The 14713-nt window shown below is 45.4% G+C and overlaps 1 protein-coding gene and 1 non-coding gene across 4 annotated transcripts in view; both read left to right on the forward strand.

The window, feature by feature from the left end:
- Positions 1-3763: 3763 nt before the first annotated feature.
- TRNAE-CUC (transfer RNA glutamic acid (anticodon CUC)) lies at positions 3764-3836 on the forward strand. Its single transcript has one exon. It is a non-coding gene; the product is annotated as a tRNA-Glu (tRNA).
- An 8977-nt stretch (positions 3837-12813) lies between these two features.
- Positions 12814-14713, forward strand: part of TUBGCP3 (tubulin gamma complex associated protein 3) — a 60657-nt gene continuing 58757 nt past the window's right edge. For 2 of the 3 annotated variants that reach the window (XM_004273596.4, XM_033435023.2), the window contains exon 1: positions 12815-13089. In XM_004273596.4, the coding sequence (XP_004273644.1) occupies positions 13014-13089 (76 nt within the window). In that variant the 5' untranslated portion in view covers positions 12815-13013. Of the gene's footprint in view, positions 13090-14713 lie in introns of all 3 variants that reach the window. The other variant, XM_033435022.2, reaches the window with a different exon arrangement.

Raw genomic sequence — 14713 nt, forward strand, 5'->3', positions numbered from 1 at the left:
AGTTTTTTAAGCAACTTCCATACTGTTCTCCATAGTGGCTGTATCATTTACATGCAGGATGGTTCCCTTTTCTCCATACCCTCTCCAGCATTTATTGTTTCTACATTTTTTGATAATGGCCATTCTGACCAGTGTGAGGTGGTACCTCATTGTAGTTTTGATTTGCATTTCTCTAATAATTACTGATGTTGAGCATCTTTTCATGTGCCTCTTGGCCATCTGTATGTCCTCTTTGGTGAAATGTCTCTTTAGGTCTTCTGCCCATTTTTTAATTGGGTTGTTTGTGTTTTTGATATTGAGCCCAATGAGCTGTTTGTATATTTTGGAAATTAATCCTTTGTCTGTTGTTTCATTTGCAAATATTTTCGCCCATTCTGAGGGTTCTCTTTTCATCTTGTTTATGGTTTCCTTTGCTGTGCAAAAGCTTTTAAGTTTAGTTAGGTCTCATTTGTTTATTTGTCTTTATTTTCATTACTCTAGGAGGTGGTTCAAAAAAGATCTTGCTGTGGTTTATGTCAAAGAGTGTTTTTCCTATGTTTTCTTCTAAGAGTTTTATAGTGTCTTGTCTTACATTTAGGTCTTTAATCCATTTGGAGTTTATTTTGTGTATGGTGTTAGGGAGTTCTCTAATTTCATTCTTTTACATGTAGCTGTCTAGTTTTCCCAGCACCACTTATTGAAGAGGCTGTCTGTTCTCCATTGTATGTTCTTGCCTCCTCTGTCATAAATTAGGTGACTATATGTGCGTGGGTTTATCTCTGGGTTTTCTATCTTGTACCATTGATCTATATTTCTGTTTTTGTGCCAGTACCATACTGTCTTGATTACTATAGCTTTGTAGTATAGTTTGAAGTCAGGGAGCCTGATTTCTCCAGCTCCGTTTTTCTTTCTCTAGATTGCTTTGGCTATTTGGGATCTTTTGTGTTTCCATATGAATTGTAAAATTTTTTGTTCTAATTCTGTGAAGAATACTATTGGTAGTTTGATAGGAATTGCAGTGAATCTGTAGATTACTTTGGGTAGTATAGTCATTTTCACAATATTTGTTCTTCCAGTCCAAGAACATGGTATATCTCTCCATCTGTTTGTGTCATCTTTGATTTCTTTTTGTAATACATTTTATCACCTAATATTCTTTTTAAAAAATTTTTAATTTTTAAATAAATTTTATTTATTTATTTTTGGCTGTGTTGGTTCTTCGTTGATGTGCGAGGGCTTTTCATTGCGGTGGCTTCTCTTGTTGCGGAGCACGGGATCTAGGTGCATGGGTTTCAGTAGTTGTGGTGAGCAGGCTTCAGTAATTGTGGCACATGGGCTTCAGTAGTTGTGGCTCATGGGCTCTAGAGTGCAGGCTCAGTAGTTGTGATGCACGGGCTTAGTTGCTCCACGGCATGTGGGATCCTCCTGACCAGGGCTCAAACCCGTGTCCCCTGCACTGGCAGGTGGATTCTTAACCACTGTGTCACCAGGGAAGCCCCTTGTCTTTGATTTCTTTCATCAGTATCTTATCTTGATCCTATTCAAGTCTCCTATTTTATCAGGCAGTGCTTCTGGTTATGTTTCATGTGTAAGGCCTAGCCTGCTTCTGAGACCTGTAATTCCAGTGACAATGTAGTTTTCAGGGCCCTTTCAATGCTATTCTGGTCTGCTTATATTTCATCAAAGTTCAAAATTTTACTGAGCATGTATTCACTTTGTAATTAGAAAAGTGAAAATTCAAGGTGGACATGTATTTTCTACCCCATGTATTAGCATGGAAGACACCAAGTCCAAGTTAACAAAGAGTCAAAGGAATGGCCGAGAGTCATGGCCAGGAAAAGAGGAAGCAGATGAGAAGTTCTGGGGTTGGAGGAGAGAGGCCAGTTTGACTGTATCCCAGGGAGCAATGGTTTGCTGGGGTGAGGTCTCTGTGGTCGCTGGGTTAAGATGCGTCCATCTCAGAGATGCTCTCCAGCATCTGGGAGGGGTTTGCCCAGTGGCCAGACTCAGATTCAAAGTTAGGGCTTCAGACTCTGAGGCCAGAATGCTTTCTTTCAGCAAGTAAGACGAAAGACAACACAATCTTAGGTAACTGACGAATGAGTTAATTTTCCACATTGAAAACATGGTTATAGGGATTCCACCTCATATATGTGATCTCATTTTTGTCTCATGTGATTCAAGTGGACAGCAGTGCTCTTGACAGTGACCAGTGTACCATGTAGATAAAGTCAATAATCTCTACAGAGCAGACCTTTGCTCATTGGTTACGACTATTGAAATCATTTTATATATTTAGGCCTTTGGCTACTTTCAAATTATCTTTGATTAATTTTTAATACATATGTGTAATGCTGAATTAGTTTCATTTTTAAATAGATTCAATGTGATAAAAACGAATCTCTTTGTTGGTTCTTTTAATGTAATCTTGAAAAAATTCAAATACTGAAATCTACTAGTAGACATTCCATAACCTCCCTTACAAACTGTAATTTTCAAATGTTTACCAGGTTGGGGTTTTTTTTAGCATGAACTTGTTGAATCCTCTCAAAGTCTGGCAAGGTGAATATGTTCATTCTGTTTTGAAAATTAGAAAATTGAAGCTGGAAGAAATAAGTTGCTCGGAGTCACATGCCTGGTGGTAGGGTTTGAGCCGCAGTCTTCCTGAAGGACTCTGCGGTACACTTCGATGTCTCCCACTTTCTCTTACTGATGGCAGATGGAACAGTCTCAAGCATTCTGAAAATGAGACAGACTCTTCCAACACCATTTTTGAAGATAGCATTTAATTCGTTTGATGCAGAAAAAACACACTCCTGATTCGCTTTTTGCAGTAAGGCAAAGACTGTGGACCAGGATAGAAAAGTTAAGGATACAATGCTTACTAGGTTTATTCTCTAAAACCAGTTGATGGGATTAAGCTGCAATTCCCGGGTCTCAGGAGAGCAATTCGGCCCATCCGGCCAGCAGAGGGCAGCACCAGGCCGGCACTCGGAGGACGGTCCAGCAGTGACCAGCGTCACCTGGCCTCGCTCTCCTGATTGATTACCTGGGTATAGCCCATCCCAGGCCCCTTGCGGGGCACTGGTGACCTGGCGCTATTAAGTCGTGAAAGGCCTAATGGCAGAAGAGGGGATTCCTCTCTGGTCCTCTGTGGGTTTACAGAATGGAGAGAAGAGCTGAGAAAGTTCTAAACCAAATGCACATTTTCCCCACCTAGTGATCCTGTCAGATTTCTGCATCAAATGTATTGAATGCTATCTTCCAAAATATTTCTGATTGTACTTCTTGCAGCAAGAATTCCAAATGATTTCCCAGGAGCTAGATAACAAGATACAGAGAAGCTTAAATTTCCATGTAACCCACCAGGGAATTTTGGGAAGGAAACAGTGTTCACTGGGGGAAAAAAAAAAACGTTGCTTTTAAAAAGCGTACAGAGACAGCAGCTTTGACACGGTAGATGTCAACTGGCAAAGATTTTTTTTTTTTGGCCACGCTGCACAGCTTGTGGGATTTTAGTTCCCTGACCAGGGATTGAACCTGGGCCACGGCAATGAAGGCACAGAGTCCTAACCACTGGACTGCCAGGGAATTCCTGCAAAGGTTTTTTTAACACACGATGTTGTACTGAGTTTTTATCTCCAAATTTTTTTAAATAAATAAATATTTATTTATTTATTGTTGGCTGTGTTGGGTCTTTGTTGCTGTGTGTGGACTTCTCATTGCAGTTCCCCTAATTTTTAAATAGTGTTAAAATAAGAACTAATAATTCATTTTAGGGACTTCCCTGGTGGCCCAGTGGTTAAGACTCTGTGCTCTCAATGCAGGAGGCCCAGGTTCGATCCCTGGCCAGGGAACTAAATCCCACATGCATGCCTCAACTAAGAGCTCACATGCCACAACTAAGGAGCCTGCCTGCCGCAACTAAGACCTGGTGCAAACAAATAAATTTAAAAACTAAAAAAAAAGAAGTATTAATGCATTTTATAGACCATCGATAATCAAATAGAGATTTAAAAACTACATTTTAATTGGTAATCCAAATTTCTATTACAAAGTTACTATTAGGTAATGTGTTAATAGCAGAAGCAGCCTCAGCCTGGAAGAGACATGAATCCTAGTCCCTGCTTGGCCATTTACTGCTGTGTGAGCTTATGCAAAACACTCAACCTCTCTGAGCCTCAGCCTCCTTAGTTCTAAAATAGGTATCATAACCTCCACTTCAGGGAGGCTTGGTGAGGCAAACTGTCTTATCTGTAGCTCCTGGTTGGGAGCATAGGTATGATGAGACATCGTTCCGTGTCACTAAGAGGTTCAGTTTGTGTAGCATTTCGCAGTATGTTTACCTTCGCAGTGTGCCTGCCTCCTCCGTACGGACCAGGAAGCCATGACTCGAGTGTGTCTGTGCCTTTGCGATGGCCACATGGACGGTCGACAGCAGAGCCAGGATGGGAAGCTCTCGTCTGGCTCCAAATCCTGCTCCCTTTCTTCCTCGTGGCACTGCCTGGTCAAATCTGTGAAGGGCCAAGCGGAGGTGGAAAGGCCGGAATCCTTCCCAGCTCGCTCTAACTTCTGATGAGATGGGCTAAGAGAACGTCACCCTCAAGGAAACAGCTCTGATGAAGACTTAGAGTGCTTGTCTGCTCCAAACGGATGGCTTTACAAACGGACTTCAGCCAGTGTTTGCGGTCCAAAGCTGTCTTTATTGGCTTTAATGTTCTTTGCATATAATAACAAAACATGTGCAAACAAACAGGACATCCAGGATCATGAAGAGGGAGCTCAATCACATAAATTGTGACACATCCACGTGACGGGATATTCTGTAGTCAGTAATGGTCAGGCTTTAGCCTATTTGATGACACAGAAAAACACAAGATGTGATATTGAGTGAAACTGGAGGTCACAAAACAGTACGTGTAGTACAATTGCATGTATATGGACGTGCACACACACAGAGGGAGACTGGGTGTATAGATGCTAAAACATTAATGGGGAAAAAAATTAATGGGGGCTGTCCCTAAGGGGTGCAATTCTGCCTGATTTTTATCCTTTAGGTATTTTTGTCGCTTCTCAATTTTTCCCATGTACATTTGTTATCTTGGGGGCAGAAAAAAGTTTATTTTTAAATAATTGTGTATATATAACACTGCCATTAAATAAAAACAATTTCGTAAGTTAATATATGAAGGCCATTTCCCCAACTAAAAGATGCCAAAAGAAAACCTTAGTAAGATAGAATGAATGCATAAATTGAAAATAAGAGGTCATAATGCCAAGACACTAAGGAAAATGGGGTAAAACTTGATAAGACCTGGTGGAAATTAGAACAAAGCATTTGAAATTGACTGGATTGCTTTCTCACAGGACAGTAAGAAATCCTATCACTTTACCACCAAAATGCTTTTGGGAATTCTGGAAATAGGGCTTAAGCAGTGACGTCTTTGCCCGGAAATCTGCTCTTAAGATCCCAGGGAGGAAACTGATCTGAATAGAGAAGGTGGACGGTTAAAGTTACAGTTACAGTTAAAACAAGAGAGTTGGAGTGTCGATTTGAAGCAGAGCCAGCATAACAAAATTCTGGATATAAAGTGAGCAAAGTCAGTCTCTTGGGGCTTCTTTGGTGGCGCAGTGGTTAAGAGTCTGCCTGCCAACGCAGGGGACACGGGTTCGAGCCCTGGTCCAGGAAGATCCCACATGCCGCAGAGCAACTAAGCCCGTGCGCCACAACTACTGAGCCTGCACTCTAGAGCCTGTGAGCCACAACTACTAAGCCTACGTGCCACAACTACTGAAACTCACGCACCTAGAGCCCGTGCTCCGCAAGAGAAGCCACCACCATGAGAAGCCTGCACACCGCAACGAAGAGTAGCCCCCGCTCGCTACAACTAGAGAAAGCCCACGTGCAGCAACGAAGACCCAACGCAGCCAAAAATAAATAAATAATTTTTAAAAATCTCTTTCCTTTCCTCCCTCCTTTGCTTTCCTTCATGTACATGTTACCTTTGACCCCATTTTATAAACCAAGGATAAAAAATTAAGCACGATACGTTTGTGGATGTTATTAACATTTAAGATTGTTATACTGAATTCTCAACGGCTTCTGAGTTTAAGAACAAAGCAAAACAAAGCTACCAAACATAGAGAATTAGTAATTAAATAAAATCACCCTCAAAGAAGAAAGACCCGGTTTTAGGGGGAGAAAATTCTGAAACAACCCCCTTATAACACAAAGACAGCCTTGAAAGCTACAAAGATATTGCAGCCATTCTTGGGATGCAATTTCTGCGAAGGCTGATGGGGGACCCTGAGGTGTCACGGTCAGGCAAGGCCAGCGTGTAAGGGGTGTGATCCACTCCGTTCTTTGAACAAGAATCTGAAATTAATAAAATGCTGCAGCTTTTATTTTTCGGATCAGAAAGCAGGCAAGAAGAAGTTAGACGATCCGCCCGCGTAAGGACCGGGGCCGTCAGATCATCCGCCTCTGGTTTTGGTGTTGTTCCTCTGCTTTAGTAAGGCTGCTGCATTTTTTTAAAAAATTAATCAATTTTTTTATTGAAGTATAGTTGATTTACAATTTGTGTTAAGTCTGTTGCTCCTAAACTGTAAATTGAGGTTGTGCACAGGGAGACTTCAGAATGCAGACCTTGCCTTGGGAATATCTACACGGTAATTTTATATTTACATTATACACTGAATGTGAATGGCAGCGAGGGATTGTGGGAGAATGTAATTGGTGTAAATTGAAGAGTTAATGTGTTAGCACAGGGAGATCAGCTCGCTGCTTTGTGACCACCTAGAGGGGAGGGATAGGGAGGGTGGGAGGGAGACGCAAGAGGGAGGAGATATGGGGATATATGTGTACGTATAGCTGATTCACTTTGTTATACAGCAGAAACTAACATACCGTTGTAAAGCAATTATACTCCAATAAAGATGTTAAAACAAAGAGTTAATGTGTAAGACACAAGATGGGGGATTTTCTTGGCTTTGATTCTGTGTTTCATATTATACAGACTCGCCTCGTGTTGATATATTCCAGCTGTGTCTTTAAAAATATATTCAAGCAAATTTTATGTAAAACGAACAAACAGTGCTGGTTGTGCATGATGGGTCACGGGTCCATCCCATTGTCGTCTGAGGCACAGCAAATATAAAAACGTGACAAACAGCAAATGTCTTTTTCCACTATGCAGAGATGAGCTGAATTCTGTCGCTGCCAAGGTAACACAGAATAGATATTTATAGAAATAAGCGAGCGGTCCAGTCATTCACGTGCTTCAAATCAATCCCTGAGCACAAAGCCCCGAGCCCGGCAGAAAGTGTTAGACCTCAGCGGCCACGACGGCTCCTTGAAGAGTTTGTGGCTCAAAGAGGCTCCCTGTCTGCCCATTGTTAACTCGGAGAAGCATTTGTTCAAGCAAACGGGGACTAAGTGCTCTAATCATCTGGAAAACTAATTAATTTCTGTTTTCAAAGGCGTTATCAGATTTCTCCTTGCAGCGTTCCTCAAATTCCTTAGCACCGAAGGGCTGAAGACCCCGGAGAGCAGCTCAGCAGTGATCATGAGTGTCTGGAGGAGAGGCTGAAACGCACTGTCTCAGGGTCCTGTGACCCAGATTTGAATCATGGGTCTGACCCTGGCCGTGAACTTGGACAAGGGATTTATAACTTCAGGTTGCAACGGGGAGAACCGGACTGGGCTTGTGATGATTAGAGATGGGCTAGTCCACACTGCACACAAAGAGCAGATCGCGGCAGCTCTGTAACCTAGCAATGCTGGGCCAGGTGGCCGTGGTGGCCTGGTGGACATCGTGATCCCCGCAGCCCCTGCGGATGGGCCCTGAGGGCCTGGGAGTGATGAATGGACAAAGGCGGTCTGGGTCCCAGAAGCTTCACAGACTTTGGGGGCACAGGGTATATCCTGCCGTGGAATCGAACACTGTGCTAGGGCCAGCCTGGGCCGGCGAGGGCTTTAACCCAGGTTTCTCAGCCCCGGGAGGAGAGGAACCCTCAGCCCACCTCATGTGCCTGGGGTGGTGAGGGGCGGGCACAGGGCACGGAGGGACCCACGCAGGAGGCAGGCCAGCTGTCACCTTTTACCTGACTCGAAAAGGGCGTCCAGTCCCTAGTCCCGGAGGCAGGTTCTATCTTGCAAAGATCCGACGCCAGCACCACATGCCGAGCACTGCAGCCGCGACCCACCAGCTGCGCGGACAGCCTGCCCCACTGTGCACCTTCTCTTTCTTTCCTCCTCACAACGGCTCTGCTTAGGCTTGAAGAATCTCTAAAACTCTGTTCAGTCTTCTACCAAGAGAATCCACCTATTCCCAGCCACCCCCAGACAACAGCATAAGAACGTTCAACCAGATCATGAGTAAACTGGGAAGGTAAAGTTGGTAAATCCACGGTCAGAGGGGAGAGATGAGGGCAGGATGGAAATACTAGTCACAGAATTTTGTACCCAAACAAGGATATTTCATCCCCATTATGAAAAGTCATTTGTATTCTTTTAAAATAGTGTTTTTAAAATTAATTTAAAATACTTTTAAAATCAAAGAAGCAACGTGCCGGTTGAACACCATACTAAAAAACGTGATATACTTCAAAAACTGTAAATATAGACCTGAGAAATAAGATAAAAGAACTCTGAGAAAAACAATGCTAGAAAAGAGGGGCGTAGTGGCTCCTGCTTCCTAAGCCGGGGAGAAGGGCAAAGGTAATACTCAGTCCTGGTGGTATTTATAGTAAAGCTGCGTCAGATGTCAGCCTTTGAAAACTGATTACAATTTTTTAAAAGTATGAGAAGAAACACTACATACTCACAAAACAAGATAACAGAAAGGACAGTGGCTCAAAAGACTTCTTGACTTCTAAAGTAATTTATCCATCCACTTACTAGGGTTAAATGACATGTTCCTGAAATATATGAGTTTTCAAAGTCTAATTGGAGTTTCTTTCTGTTGATCTGATGTCAGAACAGTAAATTATTATGGTCTCAAAAAAGAAAAGTGAATATCAATTTAAAAATTCATTGTAATTTGAAAGACTGTTCACTAGTTTTAGTCAATCAATCATTACCGGTCTTTATAATCACTGAGTTGGGTACTGAAGGCCCTTAATCACAAAGCGTCCAATTGAGGCAACTTGAATGGGTTTTTTCCTACGATATCAAATGTGACATAAGAGATAGAATATGAAAGAATTTTAAATGTAGCCCATATCAAGGAGGAGTGAGACAGAGCAGCAGATCACACGGGGAAGGAGGGAATGCGAATACCCAGATGTGGAAACTCTCTGCCGTGGTATCCCACATGACTGCCTCACCGTTTTACAGAAAAGTTGAGACGGGGGCACCTGACCACAGAATTCACTGTCTTACCACAATAACCCACCGCCCAGAAGCACTGGACTAACATAAACTACGGACTTTAGTTAATAACATCATGTCCATACTGGTTCATTAATTGTAGCAGATATACCACACTCATGCAAAATGTTAATAATAGGGGAAGCTGTGCCTGGGGTGGATGGGTGTATGAGCCTTTCTGTACTATTTACTTAATTTTCTATAAGTTTAAAATGATACTGGGCTTCCCTGGTGGTGCAGTGGTTAAGAATCCGCCTGCCAGTGCAGGGGATACGGGTTCGAGCCCTGGTCCAGAAAGATCCCACCTACGGTGGAGCAGCTAAGCCCGTGCACCACAACTACTGAGCCTGCACTCTAGAGCCTGTGTGCCTAGAGCCCATGCTCCGCAACAAGAGAAGCCACTGCAGTGAGAAGCCCACACACCGCAGCAAAGAGTAGTCCCCGCTCAGTGCAACTAGAGAAAGCCCACACGCAGCAACAAAGACCCAGTGCAGCCAAAAAAAAAAAAAAAAGATACTAAAACCCATTAAGTCTATTCACTATTTTTAAGAACTCATGGCCATGAGGGAGTGTCCAAGGAGCCAGCTGAAACAGCTCCCAAGAGCCAAGGCTGGAACAATTTGAGCAAGAAAATAAGTGATGCATTATTGGATTATGACCCAAAGTATAAAAATAAATACCCACAAATGCATACTGATATAAGTAAATTGTTGAAAAACAAGCAAATGGGGGAGAATAAACAAATCTCCATGCAGAAAAATTTCACATAAATCTGTGTAGGTACCCCACACTTAGGGAAGGGGACCATAACTACCCACTCCCTAGGTGTGGGCTGCACAGTGACGTTCTTCCAAAGAGCAAGAAAGGAAAGAGAAAAGGAGTAACTGTACGAACACCACTGGAGGGCAGCTGACCAAGGTCCACACCAGCAGTGAGACGTCCAGTCAATAGACTGCAGCCTCGATGGGATGTGATTAGAATTGTTCTTCACCTCTGTGGACTTAGTGCGTTTATATTTAATGTAATTTGTGAGCTACTTTGGTTTCAACATACCATCTTAATAGGTTTTCTCTTGTCCCTCCTGTTCTATGTTCATTTTTATTTCTTTTTTTCTTTAAGTGGATGAAAATTTTTTATTGTTTTATATTCTACACTATCATCTATCTAGAGTGAGGGAAAGAGATTGAGTTCTTTTAAGGGATTGGCTCACATGAGTGTGGGAATGGCAATTCCACAATCTGCAGGGTGAGCTGTCAGCTGGAGACCCAGGGAATAGCTGATGCTGCAGCTCGAGTCTGAAGGCCGCCTGCTGGCAGAGCTCCCTCATCCTTGGGGAAGGTCAGTCTTTTGTTCTATTCAGGCCTTCAACTGATTGGGTGAGGCCCACCCATGCTACGGAGGGCAATCTGCTTTACTCAAGGCCTACTATTTACATGTTAATCTCATCCCAAAACACACTCGCAGAGACACCTAGAACAATGTTTGACCACACATCTGGGCACCATGGCTAGTCAAGGTGACAAAAGTCACACTCGGCATTAAAATCCTGGCGGGGCTGCCACTTGTACCAAGTAGGCCCCCAACCTTGGGCTACTGTAGCTGGAGTGTCACCCTGTTCGTTTCCTACCAAGCCCCCTTTAGCTGGTGAGCCATGGCTTTTCACCTCCTGCCCCAAATTGAGCCCACCCCTTCTGGAACCAAAGCTGATGGTTGGGCAGCCACCGTGCACTGGGAGTACCAGGGCTCTCCTGGGTCAAGCTGTGTGTTGGGGACTGGAGCAGTCCTGGCAAGAAGACCACAGATGCACATTTTTCTCCCTAGAAGCTCCATCATTTTTTCAAGACTGAATGCTTTCCAATTTGTGGTCTATCTTTGGTTGATTTCCAGTGCCCTGGCTTGTTCATCTTGGCAAATTGGTCCAGTTTTCTGCTTTTTTTTTTGGTGAAAAGGAGTTGCTTGCATCCTCACCCATCATCTCTGGAAGTCCCTCTGGCTTCATGTATTTTAAGGGTGTGTCATCAGGCACACACGCATTTACAGTTGTGTCTTCCTAAGGAACTGACCCTTTTATCAGCACGAGATGTCCTTCTCTGTCTCTGGACACTCCCCGTCTCCGAGTCTATTTCACCTGATGTTAATGTGGCCACTCCAGCCTTGCTATCCTCACTGTTTTCTTGGTATATCTTTTCTCCACCCATTTACTGACTACCAACTTTTTATATTAAAATATGTCTTAACCTGTAATTAGGTCCTGCTTTTTTCCTTCACTCATTCTGGCAATCTTGGCCTTTTAATGGAGCGTTTCAACCATTAACACTTGTTGCCGTCATTAGAGTGGTTGGATTTAGGTACACTGTTTTAAAAGTTTGTTTTCTGTTGTCCTCTTTGATTTTTTCTTTCTCTGTCCACTCTTTCACTCCTTCTTTAGGATGACTTGAGTCCTTTGGAATTCTGCTTCACTTGCTGCTGAGAAGAGCCAAACTGATTCTTCAGAAAATGGAGGAAAGGCCAGACTCTGCACGCACACACACACACACGAGGAGGGGTTTCCTGCTGTGTTTAAGAAGGTTCAGGTGACCTGGGTTTTCACGTTTTACCCAAACGTCTCCATCTCAAACCTCAGGGTCCACTTCTTCTCAATTAACCATCCACCCTTAACAGGAGAGACTTGGAAGGACTGTGTGTTGAACTTGCATCATAACTGGAGTCTGGTCCTCAGTTCTGATGACTTAGCAGGTACAAGATAAGAGATTTCTTTTAGGGCTGTTATAGACGCCCTCTGGTTCTGCCTATGCCTGAGCCTCTAGCTAGAAATGCAAGGACCCTAGGTTTCCGCATGTACCCCAGCACAGTCCACCCTGTGCTCTCTGTAGCCATCATTACCCCTAACCGCAGCAGCTGCTTAATTTCCCCAAGTCTTGCCATCAGCCAGCCCCTTTCCCCAGGTAGCCACACGTGACCATGTAACACATTTTGGTGGTCGAGCCTGCCCCCTTCTCTCGCTCTTGTCTGACTGACTAGTTACCTGGGGCTGGGGGTGGGGAGGTGCCAAACAGCACTCTTATGAAAAGCTGGACAATGTGGCCGGTGTCGATGGTCAGCCACGTGTCGAAAATCATAAAACCCTTGTACTTCTATAAACAGACTTCTCCACCCAAAGTGTAAGTAGAACCAATGATCCTTTAAAAAAAATTATGGACTGTGAAAGCGCTGCAGGGCACCCTCCACTCTTACAGCAGGTCAGGGGCCGTCCTGAACCTCTGCTGAGGACGTCTGGGGGTCGGTGCCGTCCTCACCCTCGAGGACACCTGGGGACGTTTGTGGGTCTGAGCACCCCGAGCACCAGCGGCTGGGGCGCCTGGTTCCGGAAGTTTCCTGGCTGGGCCGCAGTTGTCGGGAGGAACCCTTAGGCAGGCGCACCTGCGGCCCCGAGCGCCCGGAAGAAGCGGGGCATTGTGGGAGGGGCCCGCGTTTCGGCGGGTTCCGTCAAAATGGCGCCCTTCTTGCCGGCGCTGTCCGCGAGCCCTTAGCCTGTGGGGGACCCGGGAGCCCGCGTGACGCGGGGCGGACGCGGGCGGCCGGGCCTCCGGAGCACGCCAGGCTCGGGGCGGGGCGGGCGAGCGCCGGGGCTTCGCGGGGCCCCCGCGGGCAGCCCCGGGCTAGGATGGCGGCCCCGGACCAGAAGTCGCCGAACGTTCTGCTGCAGAACCTGTGCTGCCGGATCCTGGGCAGGAGTGAAGGTAGCGGGGCTGGCCGGGCGGCTGGGAGGCGTCCCCGGGGCTGGCGGGGTCGGGGCTGGCGGGCCTGCGGGCGCTGCAGCCCCCTGGGCGGGGGAAGGAGGCCGGTCCCGGGGCGGCTGAGTCACCGCTGCCCGGCGCGGTGCCGGGGTGCAGCCCGGAGGACGGTCAGCCGCCGCGCGTCCGCCTCCTCCGGCCGCAAGGCCCGGCGGGCGCTCCCGTGCTTATCCGGATGGAGAGTGCGGCGGGCTGGCCCGGGTCACACGCCCGTGACTGCGCGGGGGCGACGCCGCGGAGGGGGTCCGGGTGGTGGAGCCACACAGTTTCCCCTTAACGTTAGCAAAGGAGCGGATTTGAGGATCATGCAAAGGTGCCTATGACGGTTACCTGCCACGTTTTCCTTCGACGAAGGGCTGAGGGTTGGTTGCTTTTGATGTAAAACCATTTCTGCAGGGTTCACATGGCGAGTCCTGCTACCAGACCAGTCCCGTGCAGTAGGTCAAGCCATTGTGTAGTTCTGGAACCGTAGAACACGGCACAGTTTGTCGTCTCTCGATGTTTGTTTTGGCGGGAGGGAGGGGGGAAGAGGGGATGCACTACGAAGGGATCTTTTGGGTAATTGAAGCAACTGGGTTACTTACTCCTTGAGCACCATAATGTGGGAAAGAAAGTGTGCAGTTTTTGCAGGGAGACTTAAAACGAAATTAAAGAATTGAGACTACATTTTGACCTTTCATGATTAGCGTACATAATTTATTTGATGGTCTTAGGAGCAAAAAGATGAATTTTATTTGGTCAGTCTGCTAAATGACACTGACTTTACACGGTTCTTGCTCCAGTTTTTGAAGTTTCACTCTTTCTCTTTGTTCATCTAAGAAATCTTTGGGCTCCCCCCACCTCCAGGCACTGTGCTAGGCGCTGGTGATGCAGAGGTAGAGAGACAGGTAATTCCTCTCATAGATCCTACATTCTAGTGGAGGATATGTGATAAAATCAGTAAACTTAGGGGCTTCCCTGGCGGTGCAGTGGTTAAGACTCATGCTTCCAATGCAGGGGCACAGGTTTGATCCCTGGTCGGGGAAACTAAGATCCCACATACCATGTGGCGCAGCCAAAAAGTTAAATAAATAAAAATTAAAAACAAGAAGGTTTTCTCTCATCGTTAGAGTGGAAGAAACGTTCCTTATTAAAAAAAAATCAGTAAACTTATAATGTTGTTTAGTGGTGCTGTGATGAAAAATAAAGTAGGGTAAAGGGATTTTTTTTTAATTTACAAGTTAATAGACTAGATTTAATCTTTTTTTAAAAATTAATTTATTTTTGGCTGCGTTGGGTCTTCATTCCTGCAAGCGGGGCTACTCTTTGTTACGGTGCACGTGCTTCTCATTGCAGTGGCTTCTCTTGTTGCAGAGCACGGGCTTCAGTAGTTGTGGCACATGGGCTTCAGTAGTTGCAGCACGCAGGCTCAGTAGTTGTGGCTCACGGGCTCTAGAGTGCAAGCTCAGTAGTTGTGGCTCACGGGCTTCAGTGGGCTCAGTAGTTGTGGCTCATGGGCTCTAGAACACAGGCTTAGTAGTTGTGGCGCATGGGCTTAGTTGATCCATGGCATGTGGGATCTTCCTGGACC

This window comes from Orcinus orca, chromosome 18 (genome assembly GCF_937001465.1).
Source record: "Orcinus orca chromosome 18, mOrcOrc1.1, whole genome shotgun sequence".
In the NCBI taxonomy this organism is placed as follows: domain Eukaryota; kingdom Metazoa; phylum Chordata; class Mammalia; order Artiodactyla; family Delphinidae; genus Orcinus; species Orcinus orca.